This window comes from Callospermophilus lateralis, chromosome 8, assembly GCF_048772815.1.
Source record: "Callospermophilus lateralis isolate mCalLat2 chromosome 8, mCalLat2.hap1, whole genome shotgun sequence".
Classification (NCBI taxonomy): Eukaryota; Metazoa; Chordata; class Mammalia; order Rodentia; family Sciuridae; genus Callospermophilus; species Callospermophilus lateralis.
The window spans coordinates 66732720-66758740 of record NC_135312.1 but is presented as its reverse complement, the minus strand read 5'-3'; the positions used below and the strand labels follow the sequence as shown (position 1 = coordinate 66758740).

Here is a 26021-nt window from a genome sequence, read left to right as displayed (position 1 = left end):
GTACCCAGCAGTGAAGTTATCTGGTCCTCGACTTTTCTTTGATGGGAGATGTTTTGCTACTTAGACTCCTTACTTTTATTGGTTTATTTAGAGTTTACACTTTTTCATGTTTCTGTATTTGTAGGTTGTATGTGCGTAGGAATTTATCCATTTCTTCTATATCATCCAATGTATTGATGCATAACTGCTCATAGTAGTTTCTTATAATCCTTTGTATTTCCACAATGTCTCCTCTTTATTTCTGCTCATACTTATTTGAGTCTCCTTGCCTTCATTTAGTCTAGGTAAGAACTTGCTAACTTCATTATTATTACAAAGAACACAATTTTCCAACTGCAGAAATTGGGTGTCCTGGAGCATCTTCTGTATGTAGCTTTGTGCTGTCTTGGGAGAGGGACAGTGCATCAGAAAACCATTCCTCTTAGGGTTAGGTCACATGATATTGTAATTCTGCCATCCAAAGGGGTACAGCCTCATAGCTGAGCTCTGGAATTTTCATGAAGTTATTCATGTTTGTGATTGTTAGTTAGATTTCTATGGAGGGTAGAGAGTGGAGCTGGTTGTGGGACACTGTCCTCATGAATTTCACGACAACAGGCCTGGTAGTAAGTTTTAAGTTCAGGGCCTAGACTTAATTGCATCTTTCTCCATGCTGACTGCCTTGGAATTGGGAGAGAGGCCTCACAGGGGCATCTTTTAACCTGTATTGCCAGGTCAGTACCCACAGATTGAGCCCCTGGAACTGTGTTAGGCTAGGCAGCTGACAGCTTTTACCACCCCCATTCTATCTTAGGTGACAGAGCAGGAGCAGGGCTTGAAAGCTAGCACATGGCTTTGTTTTAGAGCCCTGTGCCAGACTCTCCTGGGTCCTGGCAGACCCAGCACCCATAGAAGTAAGTGCCATATTGCAAGCCTAGAGCACACAGGTGAGAGAGAGAGAGAGAGAGAGAGAGAGAGAGAGAGAGAGAGAGAGAGACTGGAAAACTTCTCTATTTCCATCATCTAGTTGTTGTCACCCTCTTCTTTTTTAGTTTTTCATCTTTAAATAAGATGGTTTCTATGAATTTTTGAGTTAACTCTTACACAATTATTAAATTCCCTTCTTTCTAGTTGATATACATGTTTTTGAGTTTTGATGATTAATGGATTTATAATGTTACTAAATTCTATATCTGTTGAATGATCATAAGAATTTTCCTCTTTCAATGAATTAATATGTTAAGTTCTTTTTCTAGATATTTCTTAATTTACAACATCCTTGCATATGTGGAATACACCCTACTTGGGTTTTGTGCATTAGATTTCTTAACATATAATTTAATTGATAATTTAAAAAATTTTACCTGTATATTCATAAGATAGACTGCACTATAATTATCTCATATTGTACTCTCTTTATCTAAATACCAACCTTCAAAAATGAATAGAAGAATTTTTCACCTTTTGTAATTTTTTGATAGCTTATATAAAAAGAAAAGGCTATTCATGCTTCTAAATATTTAAATTTTCATGCTTGATCTATCACTACTAAAAGAGGTATGTTAAAAATTCCTCTATGATATTAGATTTTCAATTTCCTTCTATAGTCTTATAATTCTGTTTACATTTGCTTTACGTATTTTGAGGCAATGCTATTATATATATATATGAGTTAGGACTATTTTATTTTCCTGGAAAATTTCCCTTTTTAACATTATGTAATAATGCTTGTTATTTGTAGTAATGCTTTTTACCTTATAGGCTTTGGGGCCACTATTAATATAGTAAATTTAAATTCTCTCTGCTTAAATTTACTTTGTATGCATACCTACTGCTTGAAAATTCTTCTCAACTTTTCTTTTTTTTTTACTTCTCAACTTTTCTGTTCTATGGTTTAGTTGCTCATTGCTAGATGTTTTTCTTTTCTTTTACTTAACGTGGTATTCACTGACTTTTGAATTCTATTGCTTTTCACCACCTTTTGGATTTTACCTTTGTTAGAATTTGTATTGACTTTCTGTTGTATTCCTTCGATCCCAGTAGTCTTGATCTTCCTGTGATAGCAAGAACTAAAAAAAAAAAAAAAAAAAAAAACAAAAAAAAAAAACCAAACTGAAGAGGTTGCAATTTCAGGTCAGCTCAAGTAGCCTGATGACAAATGACTTGTATGACCTGCTATCTTTTCTACTCCATTCATAATATCTCATGTTTAGTAGCAAGATGAAGAACTGAGAAATTACTGCAATGTAATTTCTTAGTTAAAGTAATCTCATCAATGTTGGGAAAAATAAAATAACAACAACCTGTGTATATTGCATCAGAAGTTCTCAACTGTGTCTGGGATTTACAGACTGAGACTTCCTCCTTTCTGAGGTCCCTCTTCTGTCTCTGTTCAGATTTCCACACTTTACCTCCAATATTTGTGTGCTGCTTATACTTATGCCTATATATGCTTATACTTACACTATATCATTGAATTTTTATATCCTTGGGAATATTCTGTTGTATTAAATACCTTCTTTTCTGCTTGCATCTCTCCTAGATGGCAACCCTGTTAGGTAATTTTCTCCAACCAATTGCAAACTATACTATACTTTTGATACCAAAATTCAGATTTCTTTTAATCATGTTTGGAGAATTTTATTTCCACCTTGTTACATGAACAATATTTTAATAAATATTTAAGTTGTAGATGTAAAACTTTGAAAGAGATACTACTTATTATAAAGTATTTTGCATATTTATGTATTTATGGTTAGAGATAGATTCATTTATTTTGGCTTTAGGTTGAAAATTGATAGTGTTCTTCCAGATCTTCTTCGGTTAAATTGCTTTAAATCAGAAATTGGCAAACTTTTGCCTTAAAGGGCCAGATAATAAATATCTTGGGCTCTGCCTTCCATGAAATCCCTGCTAACATTCCTCAACTTTGCCATTTAGTGTGAAAGCAGTCATACACATTACGAAGACTAATACATGGTTGTGTTCCAATAGAATTTTATTACAGAAACAGGTAGTGAGCTGAATTGGGATGATGGACCATAGTTTGCTGGCTCCTGCTCTAAGTGATAGCACATCTGCCTAAGGATTTAAATAAAGTGAGCATATATACAGTTCTTAATAGTAAATTAAGTTTAAATTCCATTTTTCTATATCAGCCCTTGAAAAGCTAAATACTAGCTTGAAGGAGTACTTATTTTTCATTTGGTCTTTTTTACACCAGTAGGGAGAATCCTTTTGAGCATAGTGTTTTTTGTAATTGACAGTGATTTTTATTCTTATACCTCACATATTCTTACAGAATCATTTATACAAATCTGTTATGTAAGAAATATAAAAATGATTTACAAATAATGAGTTTGTTACATGCCCATTTAACTTGAAAACTGTTGGAATTGAAACTTTTAAAATAACCAATAGTTTTGTTGCCTTGCTTATATTGTATTTCCATGACAAACTATGAGCATTAGAGCTGCCCCGCACTATTTGATTATTTTTGCATTTATGAAACTTCTTAAGCCTGTTCTTGTTTAGTTGGCACATTTTATATACAAAAGACTTTAAGCATTGATCTTATAATACATCTATGATGTATTATAATACAATATCTTATAATACATCATAGTTACACTTCTTTAATGGCAGCTGCTGTGCATCAAGCCAACCTAATAAATTCTTATGTGTATTTCATTTATACAACTTGACCTATTGCTTTGCTCAAAGTAACCATTAACTCATATGCGCACATAATATGGAGAAGTTCAGCATATCACACAGCAAGGAACGTCAATATGTACTTTTTCCAAAAGAACACTAGTAATTGAAAGCACTTTGCTCCTCAAATTTTCATCTCTTTTCATTTCAAGCTACTCACAGGTTCTTTATTGCACCAAGACATTTTTACTAATTCCACCTTAGAACAATACGAAGGTAATGATGTAGCCATTTCTGCTGTTTCTATACAGTGGTGCCAAATCCTCTCTGACTTGCTATAAAGAAATATAGTTACTGAATGAGTTACGTGTTATTCACTGGGATTATCAGACTAAATGTTCTTTTTTCTTTTAAAGTCTCTTTGTGGAGCAAGAAGGTTTTGCTGTGATTTAGGGAATTATTATGTCATGGTGTTACATTTGGAGTCATTGTAGTATAATCCAGGAGAGGTAAGAATGCTTGCTTTTAACAGCAAAATCATTCACTCATTAAAAATTAAAACACATTGCTCATTTCAGGTAGTGGGCTGGATATTATTATTTCCTGCATGCCCACTTAGCAGTATAGAACTGAAACAGCCCTGCTGGGTAGCATTTCTGAGATCATCTGTGATTGGACTCTTATACTTTCACTATTGTAAATTCTTTGTCCCTAATTTGTTAGCGTCAAATTTATTAAAAATTCACAGTTCTCAATTTGAAGAGATAATTAAATACTCAGGTTTGTGCTAGAGAAGGAAAGAAACTTTTTTTCATTTAGATCTCCTTTCATTCAATAAACATTTTACTTGACATCAACTATATACCAAGAATAGTGCTAGGTCCTAGGATTGTGAATATAAATAAAACACTTATTTTCCTTGAGAATGTCAGAATGTTCTATGGAACAGATGTATGAACAGCCTACAGTATTATACAATATTCACAGCTGAAATCTGACAAGATGCTGTGAGAAGACTGAGGGAAAGATTCAGGAGTGACTTGGAGAAAACTTTCCCATTGTTTTAGTCAGCTTTTTCACTGCTGTGACTAAAGGACACAACAAGAACAACTATAGAGGAGGAAAAGTTTATTTGAGGATTTGCAGTTTCAGAGGTCTCAGTCCATAGACAGCAGCTCCATTCCCTGGGGCCCAAGTAAGATAGAACATCATGGCAGAAGAGTGTGGTGAAGCGCAGTAGCTCACATGATGATCAGGTAACAGAGAGAAGAGACTCCCCTCGCCAGATACAAAATATATACTCCAAGGTACACCCTCAGTGATCACCTTCTCCAGTCACACCCCACCTGCCTTCAGTTACTGCTTAGTTAATACCATAAAGGGATTAATTCACTGATTGGGTTAAGACTCTCATAATCCAATTATTTCCCCTCTAAACTTTCTTGCATTTTCTCACACATGAGCTTTTGAGGGGATACCTCACATCTAAACCATAACATCCACTTAGTCCATACTACTATACAATGGACAAACAATTAAACAATACATTTTCAATTCTGGAAAGCATTTTGAAAATGCAAATGGAATAAAAACATCATTTATAATAACATAAAAACCGACAAATGCTTAAGAATGAATGTTAAGGTATATGCAGATGAGACATAAAATATGTGAGTAAATATAAAATGCTTTCCTTTGTAATTCTTTTTTTAATTTATTTTTTATTTGTTTTAATTAGTTACACATGACAATACAATAATCATGACATATCATACATCTGAATCAAATGGGGTATAATTTCTCATTTTTCTGAGTGTACAGGTTGCAGAATCACATTGGTCATACAGTCACGTATATACATACAGCAATAATAGTGTCTATTTTAATGCAATTTCCTTCTGGAAGCAAAAATAATGGCAATATTTGAAGCTAGATTATTAGATATTCAAATTTATATTCTAGGACTACTAAAAAAGAAGGTAGGTCATTAAATAAAATAAAATGGAAACCAGAAATATATTCAGTTATTCCAAAAAAATCTGTGAAGGAGCAAAAATAGAATATAAAGTACATGAGAAAAATACAAAACAAATAGCATGATGGAAAACTTAAACTCAACAATATCCTTAATTATCTTAAAAGCAAATGGACTTAATACATCTGCTAAAAGGCAGAGATGATGAGCTTCTTGTCATTTCTATTCACCATTGTACTTGAGAGCCTAGTTAAGGCAGTTAGGCAAGAAAAAACATAATGGAAAAGTGAGAAGTAGGAACTGTCTTCATTAGAAAGCTTTCTCTGTATAAGTAGAGCCCTTTAAAAAATTCACAAAATCTACTAGATTCACTAAGTAAATTCAGTTAATGTTGTGGACTACAAGATCACTTACAAAAATTAGCTTTGGTTGAGTATGGTGACACATGGCCCCAAATCCTTGCAACTTAGGAGGCAGGACAATCTACAAGTCCTAGATCAGCCTTGTCAATGTAGTGAGACCCTGTCTCAAAATAAAAATAAAAGGACTATGGATGTAACCCAGTGGTAAAGAAAAATATATACCACTGTGTTACCTCTAGGTTCAATAACCAGTATCTTCTCCCTAGAATCCACTTTATTTTTAGCAATAAGCATTTGGTAAATGCAAATGTAAAATATACTATTTATAATGGCATAAAAATAAATCTTTAAGGATAAATTGAGATTAAAATATGTAAAGTCCATAGATGTAAACTACAAAACCTTCCTGAGAGAAATGAAATAGTACAAAAATAAATACAAATGTATACAAAAGTTATGGATAAAGTTGCCAAATACTGCTAAAACATTTGTTCTTCTAAATGTGAGCTATAGTTCTAAAGCAGTCCCAATCAAAATTCCAGAAGCTTTTTTTAATGTAAAGCTGATTTTAAAACTTATGAAAATACAAAGACCCAGAATAGTCCCTCAAATAAAAAAGAAGAACAAATTTGAAAGACTTACTGAATTTTAAGAATTATTGTAAAGTTGCAGTTATCAAGACAGAATGATAATGGAAAAAAATAGAAAGCAGATCAATAGAATAGAGTCCAGAGATCGATTCACACGTACAGTTCATTGGCTTTTTGACAAAGGCAGCAAAGCAACTGAAAATGGAAAGACAAAAGTCTTTTCACCCAAGGTACTTGAACAAATCAGCTCTCTGTAAGGAAATAAGAGAATTTCAACATGTACTTTATACATGCATTAAAATTAATTGGAGATGAATAATAAACCTAAAAGTAAAATTAACAGTGTAACTCTTCAAAAAATGTGGAAAAATATCTTCAGGAACCTAGAAATTTACCAAGATACCTTGAGAAAACCAGTAAAGAACTAATCATAAAAGGAAAACAAATGATAAAACAAATTTCATAAAAATTTTAAAAATATTGCTCATGTGAATACAACATTAATAAGGTGAATATGAAAGCCACAGACTGAAGGAAAACATTAATAATCCATATTTTTGATGGAGAATTTTTACTTGGAATATATTAAAAAACCCATTTATAACAAAAATAAATAACATCTGACCCCACCCACAGTCCATTTTCCACTAAACAGAAAACTTGGAAAAAGCTACTTGATCAAGGAAGATAAATAAATGGCCAATAAACACATGCAAATATTCTTTAAACATCATTTGTCATAGGGAAATAAAAATAAAACTAAAAATAAATACTATAAACATACACTAGAATCATTAAAATTTAGAAAACTGTTATAAAATTAAATATCAAATTATGGCAGGATTGTCAAGCATCTGAATTTTCATACACTGCTGCAGGCATTTGTATTCCTTTTCTATTACTATATATCTTAGGCTAAATACTTTATAAAGTAAGAGGTTTATTTAGCTCATAATTCTGGAGGTTCATTTACATGTCATTGGTATTGGTTTGACTCTGGGGAGGAACTCTTGAACAGATGGCATTACAATAGAACACTTGCAAGAAAGGAAGACCATGTGGTTAGAGAGAAGGCAGAGCAAGGGAAAGGTCTAGTCCTGTTCTTTTTATAATTCACTGTCATGAGAACAAACTTGGGGTTCTAGGAGACTAATCTTTTCCAAGGGTGACCTAATTATTTCCCATTGGTTCCACCTCTTAAAGATCCCATCACCTCTGAACAGTGCTACACTGTAGAACAAGTCTTTCAACTCATGAACCTTTGAGGAGGAAGCTCAAACCATACCCAAACCATACTGTAGTTGAAAATTGGTCTGGCAGTTTTTCATAAGTTAAACATATTCTTATCTTATGAGTCATCAATTCCTTCTTTAGGTATTTTTCCCAAGAGAAATGAAAACACATTTATTCAAAAGACAGGTACATAAATGATAATTATGGCATTCTTAATAATATCCAAAAAGTGGGAATACCTAAAATATCTAAAATCAGAGTGCATATAAGGAGAACAGTGTGTCTTAGTGATAAAAAGGGACAACTACTGATACATACACCAATGTGGAGGAATACTAAAAACATTTTGTTGAGCAAAAGAACCCATCATAAAGAGGACATATTGTTTGATGTCATTTGTGTTTTAGGACAGAACAAATCTGTAGGGAAAGAAGTTAAAACAACTTTTGTCTAGAGGATAGGGAGGATTGTTGAGATAAGGGCATGCAAAGTTTCCAGACTGCTCTTTATCTCCTTTGGAATGTGAATTACAAAGATGGATTCATTTTTCTAAACTCATCAACCTTGATAATTAAGAACATTTTTTTTCCTTTGCAATTCATTGTGCTGTGTGTAAATTATACTGGAATCAAAACTATTTTTTTTTTTGGCCCAGCATAGTGGTGCATATCTATAATCCCAGGGGCCTAGGAGGCTAAGGCAGTAGGATCCAGAGTTCAAAGCCAGCCTCAGCAAAAGCAAGGTGCTAAGCAACTCAGTGAGTCCCTGTCTCTAAATAAAATACAAAATAGGGCTGGGGATGTGGCTCAGTGGTCAAGTGCCCCTGAGTTCAATCCCCAGTAACCATGCCCCCCAAACAAAAACAAAAACAAAATTAAAAAAAAAAAAACCCTTTACTTTTTTTTAAAAAAAAGTTAAAAGTAATATGTGGCAAAAGTATACATAAAATCTCCTATAAATGCAATAAAATAATCTGTTTAAATTTTGAGGAGTAAATTGCTTCTTTTGTTGTTTTGCTTTTTTATTTACTGATCATATTTTGTCCTTATTTTCCCCCACTGTAGATGTTTTATTTTCCCATATAACCAACCTACAACTGAAAAGGAGAGAAGTTCTAGAATTTGCTAGTTCAGTACTCTAATGTTATCATAAAGCTTCTGGTTCCTCCTGTCTTACACTCCTCAGCATTTCTCTTCAAGAGCATTCCCCTGCTAGAGGCGATTGGGAGTGTTCCAGGCTTCCACGTATACACAATGCCAAGGGGATGATTGGAAGGATCGTTGAGTATTCCCCAAATCTTTTATATGAAATATTTCAGCCATATCAAATAGTATATATTTTATATGCGTAGGGTTTATGTAACTTGACAAACATGGAGAGCCCCATCCACTCAGCTTTATAAACAAAACTAACACCTTTGGAAATCCCTATATACCCCTTCCCAGGGGCATTTCTTATCTCCAAAGCAGAGTTAGCCAGACTCTTGAATTTTGCTTTATTTTCTTTGTAGTTTTATGATGAAAAAGTAGTAGTCTTAAGTAATATATTGTTGTGTGTATTTTTAAACATTCATAAGTAAGTTATAATAACTTATTTTTGCTCATTGACCGTGTTTATGAGATTTTGTCATGCTGATATGTATTATTCTAGTCAACAATTTTATTTGTTATATGGTATTCTACTAAGGGAATATACCAAAATTTATTTATTAATTGTTCTATCTATGAATGTTTGGATTTTCTTCCAGTGTTTGTTTCATTTTTTAAAAAATTATTATTGTAGAAATGTCCTAATGGAATTTCTTGCACATGTAACCTGGTAGTAAATCAAGAATTTGTCTGAAATATGTGTATATCTTCAAAATTATTGGATAATGTACTGGGTGCAACTTTACTAAATAACTCTATTTCCCCCCTAAATTTAGTTCCAATTTTATGAATATCAGCAGTGTATTAATATTCCAACCAACTGATCAATCAACTTGAAAATAATATCATACTTTTCAGGGTTTTTTATCTTTTTTTTTTACATAAAATGATACCTCAATGTGATATTAACTTACATATATATTTATGGGCCTTTAAAAATAAACGTATATATACATATATATATATATGTATATATACTCATCTTTCTGTTGGTTTTTTTATTTTTTTCTTGATTTTCAAATAACTATAGATTCTGAATAAATTTTTCACTGATTATGTATTTCAAATGTATTTTCTAAGTTGTGACCCACTTTTTTAGACTTTCATTATTATATCTTTTAACATTAAATTTACTATAGTTTATTTTATTAATAATTTTATTTATAGTCTGTCATATTTTATTCTTTTTATGATGGATTTCTCAGATATCCATTTACATTCCTTCTATAATACTTGAAGTTTGACCTTTCCCAAAGTTTTTAATATATCTGGAATTATTTTTTCTATATAATGTGAGGTTGAGATTACCAAGAACTGAAGAATCTGAGATGTCACTCTACTTTTGAATTCTCAAGATTCTTGGATCAGACACAAGGGTCTTTGTTACTTAGAGCAATAGTGACAGCTAGAATGTCAGCATTCACATCAGTTCCTTAAGCCACAGGGTGATGCAAGAAAGGTCAGGTGACTTACACACACAATGGTTGCATTATGGAAGAGGAACCTTGCAATTAGAGAATTCAAGTCTTTTATGATGGACAGTAAGTGTGCCTATCTTTTACCTCAGAGAAACATTTTATCTTTATTTTATATTGGAAACATTTTTATACACATCATCATCCAATGTAAAACATATTTTTTCTTATAATTCAGATCTTCCTTTAAGTATTATTGTGCTTCCTTCCAAAATTTGTTTAAAACTTCCTCTAGAAAGGTTTATGCAGGTGTCTCCAAAGTGAATTTCCCACCATAGGTACATGGAAGCTTTGTTTCTTGTACTCTGCATGTTTCCTTTAAAAAATCAAACTTGTGCTTTGTACCAGAGGAATATACTATCTGTTTATTCCAGGGATGTCTGCTCTGTAACCATCCTTGAGAAGGGAGAGTAGAACAAACAGCAGCCAGTGCTTCTGTTTGTAAGTCATGTAGAAATGCAAGAGGCTCTTAGAGAATTGTCTTCCAATAGTGACCTCCTTTGCTGCCCCTGTATATGAGTGATCAGTTATCTTAGCATGATTTAACATACAGTTTCCTCTGATGTCTGCAATACAGACCTCAACGTAACCAGGTTTTCATTATGTATGTGTCTGTTTCTGGGCTCTCTATTCTATTTGTTGATATTCTATCTCTGTACCAATCCCACATACTTGCTGGTAGTAATATCTATTCTTCCTATAGCTTTATAATAAATCTTGAATTCTGATACAGCATTTCTCTCCTCCACACCCCAACCTCCACATTGTTCTTTTTTCATGCATATTTGTCTAATATATTTGTATCCTTTCACTGTTCCTTAAACTGAAAATACATATAGATCAGCATCCAATGCAAAATATTTTTTCTTACAATACAGATCTTCCTTTAAGTACTATTTTGCTTCTTTCTAAAGATTATCTTAAAATTCCTCTAGTAAGGTTTATGCAAGTATCTCCAAAGTGAACTTCCCACTATAGGTACATGGAAGCTTTGTTTCTTGTACTCCACACGTTTTGCTTTAGAAATTAAAGTTCCAGTCATTAGACATCAGCAGATGGCCTGGAAGGTGCGGCAGCTTCAGCTCATTTACTTCTCTGCATGTATCTTTTCACATTGTTTTCAGCTTCTAAGAACTTTTCTGGCCTCTTTTAGTAGCTTAAATATGCACTTAAAATATTTTGTATATTCACCTAACATTTTTAGGAATTTTGCACTGTAAGTGATTTTCAGCAAATCCAATCTATCATCTTGCCAGAAACAAAAGTCTTGCTTCAATACTAGTTGTAAAATTCTTTAATCTCATAAAAATTGTGTCTTTCCTGCAATAAATGTTTAATGAAACTGAATAAAATTTCAGGTGGGTTTCTCTGCTGCTGCTGCAGTATTGCCAAATGACCCAGTACTTAATCTGGCATTGCCATCATTCATTAGTTGACTCTTAAAACTTTATAAAAGTGTGATATATTTCAAATATACAGAAATAATATAATTATTTCTTAATTCTTTGAGGACACAGATATTGATATACTAGGCCCCTTTTTTACTCTATGGTTTTATGTACTTAAGATAATGGATATTATAATTTTTATATACTTTTAAAGTTTATACTAATACAGTGATCTTCATGCCTTTTATAAATTTGTTTTTTCCCCACTCAACTTCAAGTTTGAAAAGTTTATCTGTAATTATACTGTAAGTTCTAATCCAATTATCTCAAGTCTGTCATAGAATCCTATATAAATTTCACTTTTACTATTAGTACCTTTATCCTATAATAAACTTCCATATGTATTCTCTTGAGCATGTTTGAGTTGTTTTTTAATTAGATGCCTATAATTGAAAGTGCTATATAATAGGATATACTTTGCTTTAGCTTACCAGATATACACAGTCTCTTTTATTGCATTTTATGATTACAATAGTCATCATACAATATGGAATATTTAACCACCTTTTATTAATTAATATTTATAATTCATGAAAAGTACTAGGCACTGTTTGAATAGGGATTAGGGTGAATATATGTTGTGCATGATACCTTGTGTATAATCTAGATCATATTAATCTATACTTTAAATTTGTTTAAAAAAATCATTGATTTAGAAAATTCATGGCTTTTTCTTTTTTAACTGCAGGTATTTATGAGCCTTCATTTCTTATACTACTGCAGTGAACCAACCTTGGATGTGAAAATTGCCTTTTGTCAGGTGTGTGTTCCTTACAGGTAGAACAAGGTACAGTATATTCCCTTGTATTTCCATTTTGCCATTCTGTTTTATATAAGTTCCACATCAAAGTTATGCTTATATAATACTAAAAGTAGCTTAGGAAGTACAAGTGGATACTTTGAAGTTTATCTCTTTCTAGTTCATTTAAGTTAGAATAGGAATTAAGAGAATTCTTTCTGAGTAATTAAAAAATATATTTAAGCACTGTGTAAAGTGATTTTTTATTTGATTTCTTTAAAACTTTAAAATATTTAGTATTTCTTTCCAAATCCTTGAAATAAGACTTTAATAATTAAAATAGCTGAAGCTCATATTATTCTTCCTCATTCTAAGTACTGATGCATCCCAAATGCAGTATCTTCAATACCCACCAAGAGTAAGATTGTGCTCAGTTTGTTTTCTTATGACTAGCTCTAATGAATAGTTGGGGGGGGGTAACCTAAATGACAATGATCAATAAAGGTGTTTTTGACCAACAAGGAACAGCAAGGCAGCAGCAACAGTGGTTGTTAATTTGCATGGACCAAATAAATCTGTACTCTCCTACTCATACAAACTTAGTTCTTAAGAGCATACCCAGTGTGCAGGTATGTTTGTAGTAGGTGTGTTTAAGTAATCCTAACTTAAAGCTGCTATCATGGTATAATTGATAGTGCTTCCTTTTACTCTCAATTATTCTAGTTCAGACAACAAATCACATGTTAACCCCCTTCACATTGTAAGCAGAGACTTTACTTCAGTCTCTCTGTGATCATTATCATTGTTCCTTCTCATTGAGCTGCATTGTAAACAGAGAATGACATGTTGTTTCTACTATTTTACCTTTCCTGATTGTAGAATCATTCTAGGCTTATTATACAAAGTATAGTATGAAAAAGTATAAAGACAAACAAATCATTGCTTTTCTGTTTTTTTTTTTTTTATACTCTACCTGAGTATAGTCAGAATTTGAGGGGAAAGTAAAATGTGATACTTGCTATAAATCAGACTTAATGATCTCCCTCATTCCTCCATCTCTAAATGTTACAGTGCCTGAAGTCTCGGGCCTTTACACAACTTCTCTTGTCAAAACAGAACTCTGGATCCAGAGAGCTTTAGTTAGAAATTTTAGATCTACTAGTTAGTAGCAATTTATTTGTGAATGTGGATGAATTACTTAACCTCTCTGTGCTTTAATGGTAAATAGCTGAAGCTCACATTACTCCTCATTTTAAGGGCTGATGAGTCCCAAATGAAGTTATATCCAACACCCACCTATAGTAAGGTAGTGCTTATTTTGTTTTCAGATGCATAATTCTTATCTGTAGTTAGAATAAGGGAAAAATAACATGATCCCGATCCCAGGGTTGTTACAATAGTTTCAGTGAGTTTATACCAGCAAAGCACTGATAACAGTGCTGGTACATGTGTTTGTTAAATAGATAATTAAATTTTAAATGAAATTTCATTTACTCTCCTGGTGCTCCCACTGAGTCCCAGTGCTTTAAATATTATCGGTATTTGAATACTCGAACAATTTTATCTCCAAACCAAACTTCTCTCTGAAACCAGATTCATAAACCTGGTTCTGAGTTTCCAAATAGATGTCAAATAGGCATATCAAACTATCTATATTTCAAATGAACCTCTGATATTTCTTCCAAAATTGCTCTCTTCAGTGTCTTCTCCCATTCAGCAAATGCTAACTCCATTTTTTCAAGGAGTATTTTTTGACTATCCTATTTAAAATTGTCCCTTCCTACCCCACACTGCTTATGCAACTTTCCTGCCTTTCTTTTTTCCCCTCCATAACACCTATCAGCATCTGACATACTTGTTGCTGGTGTGAAGTGTTGCTTCTGTTTATCTGCCAGAAAGCATCTTGCACTTGAAAGGAAGTTTTCTTCAGTGGTTTGCTTCAGCCAACAGGCTCAAAAGAAATGACTGTGCATATCTGCTCCCAACTCAGAGTTGGTATGGTAGCTCAAAAGCTGTCATAACAGGAGTTTTTACATTTCAGGAAGGAGCAAATATAACTCTCCTTCCTACCCTTTCCTCTCCCCAGCCAGTTGTCAACATTTACCAGAATTTTGGACATCATCAGAATTTTGTTTCTTGTTTACTGCTGGACTACAGCACTAATAGGCTAGGCTCTAACTAATTATATGCTTAATGAAAGAATACATGTTTTCTTTATGTCAATAGCTACAACTATGATCTGCTGTAATGGAAAATAATCAACTCTGAATTTCTGGGTTGCATGTTTTGGCCTTACCACTTGCAAGTTATATGACTATGAGCTATTTCCTTAACCTTTATGATCCTCACCATTTACTATGGACATTAATACTTAAACAAAACAAAACAAAATAAAACAACAATAATAAAACAACCAACCAAAACTAAATTAATTTAAATTAATTTTTTACATATTTTAAACCTCAAAATTATAAGTTAAAATATTTTAAAATTTCAGCCACTAAAAAAAATCTAAAATGGCTTTGTGTGGGTGGAAGTTATTTTTCAAATCAACTCCTAGCATTTGAGTACCGATGCAGAATGTATATTTCAAGTATGAGTCCTTTTAAAGAAAAGGAAAAAAGAAAGGTGAAGCATGAACTTTTTTATTGCCTTTGGAATTTTTTGAATACATTCAGATTATATAACATTTAAAAAACTGGAAATATGATAGCAAGCGGATGCTTTCAGTTGTGACTCCATAGCATCTTATTTTCTTTCCTTGAAGAATTTTTATTTTGATAGTAGTTTTTCCTGTAGCTCAATGCCTCATTTACTGCTTTAGTAATATAAAGAAAAATAGTGTATTTAATTTCAAAGGCAGAATTACTGTTGGGGGGGGTGCCCTTTCAAAGTTTTTTTTTTTTTGAAACTTATTTCACAGGGCATTCCACAGGTACTTTATATGCTATGGTGTTTAAGTTGACCACCAGTCAGGCTAGGCTGCTCCTTAACTTTTGCTCCACAGACAGTATTCAAAGACCTTCAGTAACTTGTTAAAAATTGGTAATCAAATGTGTCCAGAATCAAGGTCTCTTGATTCTTAGTCTGGGGCTTTTTTCATTATGTTTTATTTCCACTTTTTTCACTGTTATCCCTAGGAATCCATAAGGGTTTTAATTAGATTTTTCATTGCCGACATTAAAGGACCTGACAATAATAATTTTAGAAGAGAAAAAGCTTACTGAGGGGCTCAAGATTACAGAGTTCTTAATCCCTCGACATCAGGCAGGACATCATGGTGGAAAAGTGTGGCAGAGGGAACCAACTCACATGATGATCAGAAAACAGACTACACTCTCGAAATACAAAATATATACTCCATATCCATACCTCCAGTGACCACTTCCTCCAGCTGCACCCCACCTGCCTCCAATTACCACTCAGTTAATTCCATCAGGGATTAATTCATTTATTAGGTTAATACTGTACTCCAATCATTTCTCCTCCAAACCTTCTAGTATTGTCTAAGGTGAGCTTTGGGGGAACACCATATTAACCGTGATAATAAGAAAGATAGAAAATAAAAATTACTGTAAAGTATAAATTAACAGAAAGTATATACAGTATCTATGATTGCTTTCAGCTGAATTATTTTTTAACCTTCTTTGAAAAACGTTTTTATTAGTGCATTATGCTTATACGTAACATTGGGCTTCATTTTGACATATTCATAAATGCATAGAACATAGTCTGATCCATTTCAATCCCAGTATTTTCCAGTTTCCTCTCCGTTCTTCCCTCCCGGTCATCCCTTTCCTCTACTCTATTGGTCTTAAATAAAATTGAATGTGTTGTGATATATTTATATGAGCACATAGCATAATTTGGTTAACTTCATTCCCCAGTTCTTCCCCTCTCCCTCCCCCTTGATCCCCTACCTCCACTCTACTGATCTCCCTTCAATTGTCATTAGATCCCCTTGTTTTATTGTTTTTTTCTCTTTAGCTTTAATTTTAATTTTTAATTGAATTATTTGAAGTACATGGGATTTATCAACATTTTAGTTACTTTTTATTAATTTCATTGTTTTTATTATTTAAAAAACCCAACCAAGTAGGTTTTGAAGAATATGATTTCTCATTATAATGAAGGAAGAAAATTTTTCTTTGTACTGTTAGACAAAAAAAGAATAATCTCTGGAAAATGTATGAATCCTTTTCCAAAAGATAACCTAATTTCAAGTGCAAAATTTTTTGATCTTCTTGAGAAATAGGTAAGCTGCCTTAGCCTTCTTTTCTCCATTGAACAGAAATAGAGATACACATTTCACTCTGAATTTAAAAGAAAATCTGTGAACAGTGTTATTTCTGGAAACTCTGCTGTAATGAACAGATGAGTCAGGGTTTTAATCAGAGAATACATTTACAGAAAGATAATGTGTGTTGGAGACTCTATACACACCCACTGGTGTCTGCAGCATTTATTACATCCTGTGTCTGTTAGAATTAGTTTTGTGTTTGTCCCCTTAATGCTACTCTCCTTCTGGTAGGACTAGGGCATGCTCATCTTTCACTTTGATCCAATAAATATTCAATAAATAATTTTTGAATGAAAGAGTAGAAATGAAACAGTAAAAAAAAACACATCACTTCCCAACTAGCATGTTTGCTTGCCTTTCAAAATCAAATCAATTTCTCAACATCCTCGAATCTTACAAGTATATTTTCATAGATTTAATTATGTACTGGTTATTGTGCTAAGCATAAATCACTATTAACCTAATATTTATCTAACAGTTATTGTCTCAATGTTTACTGATGCTTGAATTACTTATGAATAAGTTAAAAAAAGAGAAAGCCTGAGACACAGAAGGTTCAAATTAATAAATCAACAACTCACATGTTTAAGTAGCACTAGAAATAAAAGGGACTGAGCTAAGACTGGCCTTCCTTTTGATTATGACACGGAAACTTCTTATGGGTCCTTATATCTTGAATGTCAGGAGATGTCTAAGCATTGGCTGATTGATTATTGACTTCACCATTCATGAATTCAACCATATCTTGTGTGTTATGGATATGTTAATTAGCTTGATTAAATCATTCTACATTGTATACACGTAACATCATTTTGAACCCCATAAATACACAAAATTAAAATATGTCAATGACTATACAAAATAAAAAAAAGCATTATGGTTTTATTTCATTAACTCTTTATAACAATTTATTATCAGAAGGGAGAATCCTATTATGTTTTATTCTGGAGCTAAAGGTCTTTAACCATTATACTAAGCCCATTATACTAATTATATATTCAAAAATTTTTATCAATACAATAGTTTTACAAATTTATGTGATATAGTGTGATGTTTTGATACATGTATACATTATGTGATGATAATTATATTATATGGCAATAATTAGCATATCCCTCACCTCGAACATTTATCTTTTTTTATGGTGAAACATCCTTTATGATCTTTTTTATTATCTTCTGTTAGTGCATGGTGTTTTGACTGAAGTAAGAACTTAATTTAACTCAGAATCAAAAATTATGATTTAAATAGAAATAAGTCTAAGGTTATACATGGTTATACATCTCTAACACATTCCAAGAAAGGTCAGAGTGCCATAGGACATTTTTTTCTATCTTTCTTCTTTTTGTGGTACTGGAGATTTGCCAGGACGGGCAAAGAAACACTTTTACATTAATGCTAAAAGTGTCTCTGACAATTAAGGTTCAGAATATTGCTGGGATATGGCAAAAATATAAACCAACAATAGTCTTCATTGGGGAGTTTTTATAGTCGACATTGTTCTTCATTTTTTAAAAAAAATTTACCTAGTTTTTGGCATAATACCTTACAAGATACGATAGTCAAGATTAAGCATATTGAAATTTTCTACTGAAAACAATATATTTCATAATAAATATAAAATATTACTAAATGACTTGACTAGTTAATTACATTTTATTTTATTACTTTAATGTCTGGATAATAAAAACACTGTGTGTGCATACATATTAATTTTCTTGGCTGCAAATGGTAGATTTTCTAAATAAATGCAAACTTACTTTTGAGAAAAACTACTGATCACTTTTGATTCATTGCTGTTTTTTTGGTAGTATTTTCTTCTTTCAGTCTTTAGAAATTTCAAAAATAATTTGCAAATGTTTATAAGCTGCATTAGCTTTTAAGAGCCTTTTATAAAGCTGGAAACTAGTAAACCAGGGAATTCATAAAAAGGGGAGATGTCTGGAATGTCCATGAAATAGTTTCATTTTAAAGGATGTGTTCTGATTATTAGCATCTAGGGCAATTTTGAAATACCTCTAAACCTGACTCCTGAATTATATGGGTTTTAAAAAGCAATTCTTTTGCTGTACAGGCATTTTGAATTTAAAGTAACTTGATTTTCTCAACTTATTTTATTTGATGAGTGTGTGATGTCTCTAGCTCAAATGCTTTGAAAATATCCAATTAAAATTTTTACGCTTCATTGGATGGCCACCGAAGGTGGAATAAAGACTTTTATACCAACATGGGGAATACAACATCAAAGGAAAAGGTGTTTGGGCAGAACAAGGCAAAGGAAAAAACCTGAATGATCTGATGGATGATCTGTGAAATAAATGACATGGTTTGTACAGTTTAGATTTTTGGACACATTGTCTGCCATTCTCCAAAATCGCACATAGACTCTTCACTTGATATAAATACAGTTTAAGGTTAGCACTAGGTTGGCAGTGGATATATTTAAACTCAATGGTGTTTTTACAAATAAATGGCTATAATTTTGAGTTATAAATCTAAAATGCCTTCCATTTTAGTATTTTATATAATGTGGAAAGGCACATTTTTAATTTTAACTTTTTCATTTTAATGGTTTTCTTCTCCTGAGCATTATTGAAAGAAATGACTCTGACTCACTTCTATACTTGCTTTGATACACAGTATTTAATTTTGTATTAATTTTTTAAAACTAATATTTATGCTATGTTTTGCATGACCAGGAATAACTTATTAAACAAAGACAGGATAGACATTATTATAAAAGCATGGCACATCTTTATAATGAAAAAAAATCACTGAGATTTCTATACTATCATGGTAACTATCCACCTGTTTTCAAGGATGAATATTTTGTGTTGCTTGAAATTTTTTTCTTTGTGCCACATGTAAAAATGGCTGTAACAAAATTTTAAGAGTAAATTTAGTGCTACGTTTCTGTTTTATACTCTGGGAAGATTTTTTAAAAGACTCATTAAATAGCTATTTTGGTTAATGAATAGATTTAGTTATGTGGCTCATAATTATCTAAGAAAATCTGAAGTTCTTAAATGTTCACTTATGTAATGATGAGGTTTTCTTTATTGGTTCATTGTATGTGCTAGGTTTTTCCTAAAACACAAAATGGTCAGAATTTTACTTCTCATTGAATGGACTTCACCTGAATATAAATGTAGTTTGATGTTATAAGTTGCTATGGTTGAGGCATGAATCAGATTAACTGAAGATATTGGTTTAATTTTCTAAATGGTTGTATTGTACTGTATCCTAGAATTATCTGTGGGTTTTAGTCCATGGTTAATCTACAACCATGCTCTATAAGAGAAGCACTAATTTATGGGTTCCACTTTAGTCTACATTATGTTCTTAAGCAATCAATTAATTTTTTAATACACTGTTTTAATTCTATTATCCTTCTGATAGAATGCTTTGAAAATATTAAGTGATAATTTCTGCTTTTCTGTACAAGGATTGCCTGAGGCTGGGGGACATCATGAGCAGAGTCTGCATGTTTTCAAACAGGTTAAGAAGGCCCACTTTGGTTTTGAGTCTTAAAACCATTCCAATCTGAAAGGTGTCATTCAACTCTTCTTTTGTTCATCTTTTCTAAAACTGAATGTTTATTTGGTTATATATCTCTAACACATTCCAAGAAAGGTCAAAGTGCTATAGGACATTTTTTTCTATCTTTGAAAATTTTTAAAAATTAATGACTATTTATTAGCTTGGTCATTTTTTTCTGTCTTTATTACATAACATCAGGTTTTATTGCCTATTTTGCATTGCCTTTATTTTTATTATGGATAGGTTGGGAATGTGTGGACCAAAAGGTATAGAATTCATGTGATTAATTTGTAGGCTAGATAATTGTGATATTGAAGCCAACATTCCATGTTTGATTTTTCTAAAGGACTTTTAATATTAAGCTTTTGTACTCTTAGTGCCTAGAACAATGCTTAGTACAGGACCAAAGTAAATATTTGTTGAATAAAGCACACTGTAGTAATATTGGATAGAATCCAAATCTCAATGTCTTTTTAAAACAAAAGTTTATTTCCTGTCATAAAAATCAAGTTCACATTAGAAAGGACCTTCATCTGTCTGATGACTCAAAGAACTTTTGTTTCTGCCTTTCTGTGAATCAGGAATTTAAGCTCCTGCACTCTGGTGATGTGCTGGTTGAGACATCAGATATGGGAATGAATGAGCTGTGGGGGTGCATCACTTTTAAACTGCCTCTGCAGTTAGCTGACTTCTGGTGTCTCTGCATGTAGTTCATGGGCCAGTATCAAACATGTGGCCTCAACATCCCTGCAAGGGAGGCTGGGAAATGCAGCAGAGCACATAAATATTCATAGAACACTGTCTGTATCACAAATTGAAACAGAAAAAAAAAAATTTCTTACTGGATCGTTCTCCACTTTGTTAATAATATGTAGATTTTATAGCAGTAGCACAGTGTGTTAGATTGGCACAATGGCTTAAGAGTTTAGCCAACTTTTATAAAAAAAATTCTGAAACTGCTAATTAGTTAAATGATGTATCACTTCTCAATAATAGTTATAAATCTAGAGTAACAATAATCTTTGAGCATCTCCTATAACCTGTACCAAGAGAACTTTATGTAGAGTTTATAAAATAGAACTTTCCCAAAGCCTCACAGTCAAGATTCTTCAAGATGCAGATAGATGAAAAGCTGAAGTTTTATCAATTGCTGAAATTCTCCATCTAGAATTTCTCACTTGTAAAATAAGAATGCTCATTCTTACATGAAATGATGTATTCGACAGCCAGTACAGTGCCTAATGTTAATTCTAGTTTGGTGCCTGGGAGGATTCAAGAAGTACTAGTTTTCTTCCTTTCACACATGAAGAATATGCAGGCAGAAGCCATGCTTGCTCAGCTATTGGTTACTATTAAATGCTTCTTCACATAGTTAAAATAATGATTAAATCTAAAATGAGTCTTAAAGTTTTTATTGTATGATTGATTTTTTATTTTATTTATTTTTATGTAGATTTTTTATTTATATATGATAGCAGAATGCATTACAATTCTTATTACACATATAAAGCACAATTTTTCATATCTCTGGTTGTATGCATAGTATATTCACACCAATTCATTTCTTTATACACCCACTTTGGATAGTAATGATCATCACATTCTACCATCATTAATTACCCCATGCCCCCTCCTTTCCCCTCCCACCCCTCTGCCCTATCTAGAGTTCATCTATTTCTCCCATGATCCCTCTCCCTTCCCACTATGAATCAGCCTCCTTATATCAAAGAAAGCATTCAGAATTTAGTTTTTTGGGATTGGCTAACTTTACTTAGCATTATCTTCTCTAACTCCATCCATTTACCTGCCAATGCCATGATTTTATTCTCTTTTATTGCTGAGTAATATTCCATTGTGTATATATGCCACATTTTTTATCCATTCATGTATTGAAAGGCATCTAGTTGGTGATTTTTTATAAGCCATTGATTCCACAGAGTAACTATCTCTGGGCTAATGAATATGGAAGTGAAATAGATTTCAGGATGTAATCCTCCTTAGAGAATCACACTTTAAGGAACAGTGGGGAAATATACTCTTGACCAAATAAAATCTCAAATTGCTCCCTTTAAAACTCATCTGTAAATAATTTGACTCAGATTTAAAGTGCATTGAGGGCATGTCTTTCTGCCACAACAAATGCAATGGCAAGCATTGTTTCTGCTGACTCATATAACAATCATAGAGTGGCATCTTGAAGCAACTCAACCTGATGGTCATAACTTTTAGAATATAGAGCAGAATATCATTTGTGTCAAAGGTAAAACCATTCTTATTGTAATGCATTCCACTGTCATATATAAATAAAAAAATATAAAAAAAGTAGAACCATAACTTTCGTTAGAAAAGTTTTTAGTATGCAAATGGCAACAGCAGAAGACTATCCAGATTGACTGGCTGATTCTCTGAAAATACATTTTGTAGCTAATTCATCTTGAAAGTTTTATTGAGAGAGATCAATTTTTTTTCACCCATAGCACTCTCCATATTACATAGCACAAGCAAGTGCTCAATAAATATTCAAAAATGAATGGAATCAAACTCTATATTTTGTGGGAGCTCCAAATATTCATCTTTCTGTCACCAACTCAAGATTGTGTACTTCAACCCAAAATTGGTTTAATGTGTAGTTAAGTTCAAATTGTAGATTCAGACAATTGATAAATAGAACAGTTGGTAAGGAAAGACATGCTATTTGTTAATCTCTCATAATTTTCTATAAGTTCTATTTCTGTAGCTCATTCACCTCATCATTAAAAAAACACTTCATTGTTATAAATGATGTTAGCTGAACCGAATACGTAGTTTAGTAAAAAAGAACAGAGTTGGACAAAGTTTAATTCATTTTATTTATTTATTTTTACTTTAAAATATTTTTTAGTTATAGATGGACACAATATTTTTATTTATTTATGTGGTGCTGAGGATCAAACCCAGTGCCTCACACATGCTAGGCGAGTGCTCTACCACTGAGCCACAATCCCAGTCCCTTACTTCATTTTAATTAGTACCACTAACTAATAGTTCTAAGATTTTGATCCAATTAAGCAACAGTTCTGTATGCTACTTTTCTCATGTGTTATGAGCATAAACGTTAGTGTTTAACAGACTACAGAGTGTACCTGTAATAAGTAACTAATAATACTGGTTCACCTTTATTTTACCCCTTGCCTTACTGACAGTTAATATCATAGAAGTCATATGAAACACATTTCTTTGTCTTTGATTAAAATGCATTATATCTACTGACTGTTGTTTGATTCCAGACTTCATATATACGGAATGATTGAATATATTTTTCCTGAAGTTAAGTGCTAGTGAAATTTTATCTTTCCTATGCATTAGTATGATACATTTTATGAAATTAATGAACCAGACCTTGCCACTCACTGTGGTTTTGTGGTGGTTTGACTTGCTGCAAGTATATCACATTTTGTGCTCAAAGCAGTAGATATTCAAAACTTGAGTCTTCTGGTAAAACTTCAATCTTTCAGCTTGCTTTATTTGACATTTGTTCTTAAAACTGGATTTAATGGTTTATTGTTCCTATATTTTTTATGGTGAGTTGCACAAATCCTTTATGGAACTATACAGGATATAAATAACAAATGAATGAAAGAAGAAAATGGTTTGCTCAGGGTTTCACAGCTATTAAGCACAGAACTGATCCAGGGCCAATACTATTTTCAGCTATATCATTCAAAAGAGACTAAGAAAGCTGAACCTTTAAAGGTTCTTAAACCTCAAAGTTTTCTACTAGGGAACTGACTAGCAGTAGCAAAGGATGTCATCCCCAGATGAAAATGAGGAGCGGGGGCTTTTGGAATATAGGTTATTTTATTTGAAAAAAAGTGCAGCCAAGGCTTTGGAAACCTGCAGGATAAGATAGTAATGTGGGACATTTTTCTTTGAAAAATTCCATAGCCATAGGCTAGCAACTGAATTGATGATGGGAACATATTGCATAATGCTCTTTCTTACAGGTCTGTACAAACGCAGACTTTTCACAGAACAAATTACATTCAGATTTCCTTTCTGCCTACCAAAATGCCAGCAGCAATAAAGTCTTTTAATTTAGTTTGAAAATTTATTATTATTTTTTGGCCGATGGAAGATGGGTAGGAAATGAGTTTGCTTGGAATTTTTGCAAAGAAAATTCAATTACATCCAAAAAGAAATAATTGTAGTCATTTAAATATTTAAATATAAAGTTAATATTAAATAGAATAAATTTAAAGTAATTTAAATCAATGAAATATTGATCTTAAAAAGTTGCCATGGTAGTAGTTTATAATTTTCTAAACTATAATATTTCTCCTTTATAATTAACTCTTAGCATATTAATTTTATTTTCTAGAAAGATATTTTCCATTCTGATAAGCATTTATAAATACCCATAGGTTGCATAATTTTCCCTGAATATTTTTGTGTAAATTGAAAATAAATTGATAAGGAAAAGATTATTTTCATGAACTCACAGAAATAATATTGATCAGGTACTGAATTATATCTACAAGATGGAAAAACACATCACTGGGAACATGGATCTGGGCTGCAAAGGAGAAACTGACATCACGGGGAGTCATTCATTGTTTTCAACTTCCACAGCCTTTGCTTGCTTGCTGATCTGTGTTGCTTCCACGTCTTGCCTCTCCCATTCCTCCTCTTTGATAACATCTCCTATATACTCTTCTCTAAGATGGTTGTTTTCAAGATATGACCCAAATTCTTGGTCCTTATCTTAGTTCTATTGAATCAGAAACTTTGCAGAAAAACTCAGAAATCTGTTTTATAAGCTTTCCTCCTGCCCAGCTAGTTCTGTTCCATGTTAAAACTTCAGAATCTCTGCCCTAAGCTATTGGCTAATCATGTCTTAGCATGGAGTTTTGATTGTTCACCTAAATCACCCCAACTATCTTGAGTCCTATGGCTTGAACTCAGGAAAAAATGTAACATAACTGGAGAGATATCATAGAAGTCATATGACTTCTAGCATTCATTATTTTTAGCATTTATTTATTTCCAGCATTCATAATATTTTTACAGGGTGTCCTTAAAGCATTTTTCATGGGCAAATTTTGTAGAGAAAATTTTGTATTTGAACATTACAGTTATGATAAAGACCACTGCATAGAAGCCGAAGAATAAAGTGTGCCCTATTAATATGTTCAAATTTTTCAAAACTCAATTTGATTATGAGCTTGGGGCACATATGGGATCTGGGGGAAGCTCTTCAACACAATATACTTGCCATCAAAGATTTGGCTATGACATCAGTCCAAGAAAATTCCCAGTGCTATTATCTTCAGTCTTACCACATATAATTAAAATAGACTTTACTAATGTATTAAGATACTTTTCAAGAATGCACCTCTAACTTCTAGATTCTAGATTTACCTAAGGTTAATTAATTTGTGTGTGTGTGTGTATATATATATATATATATATATATATATATATATATATATATATACTTGTGTGTATTTATAAAACTTAAAATAATGATTTCAATACCATGTGAGATATTATACACTCTGGGATTTTTACTTTTATTTTGTTTAAAAAATGTGTCAGGGAA

General features: G+C 32.3%; 1 protein-coding gene across 3 annotated transcripts in view; it reads left to right on the top strand.

Moving 5' to 3' along the window:
* The first annotated feature begins 12558 nt into the window (after nucleotides 1–12558).
* Mapk10 (mitogen-activated protein kinase 10) overlaps nucleotides 12559–26021 on the top strand; it is a 154594-nt gene continuing 141131 nt past the window's right edge. For all 3 annotated transcript variants that reach the window (XM_076864011.1, XM_076864010.1, XM_076864009.1), the window contains exon 1: nucleotides 12559–12624. In XM_076864011.1, coding sequence (XP_076720126.1) covers nucleotides 12559–12624 — 66 coding nt within the window. The remainder of the gene's footprint in view (nucleotides 12625–26021) is intronic.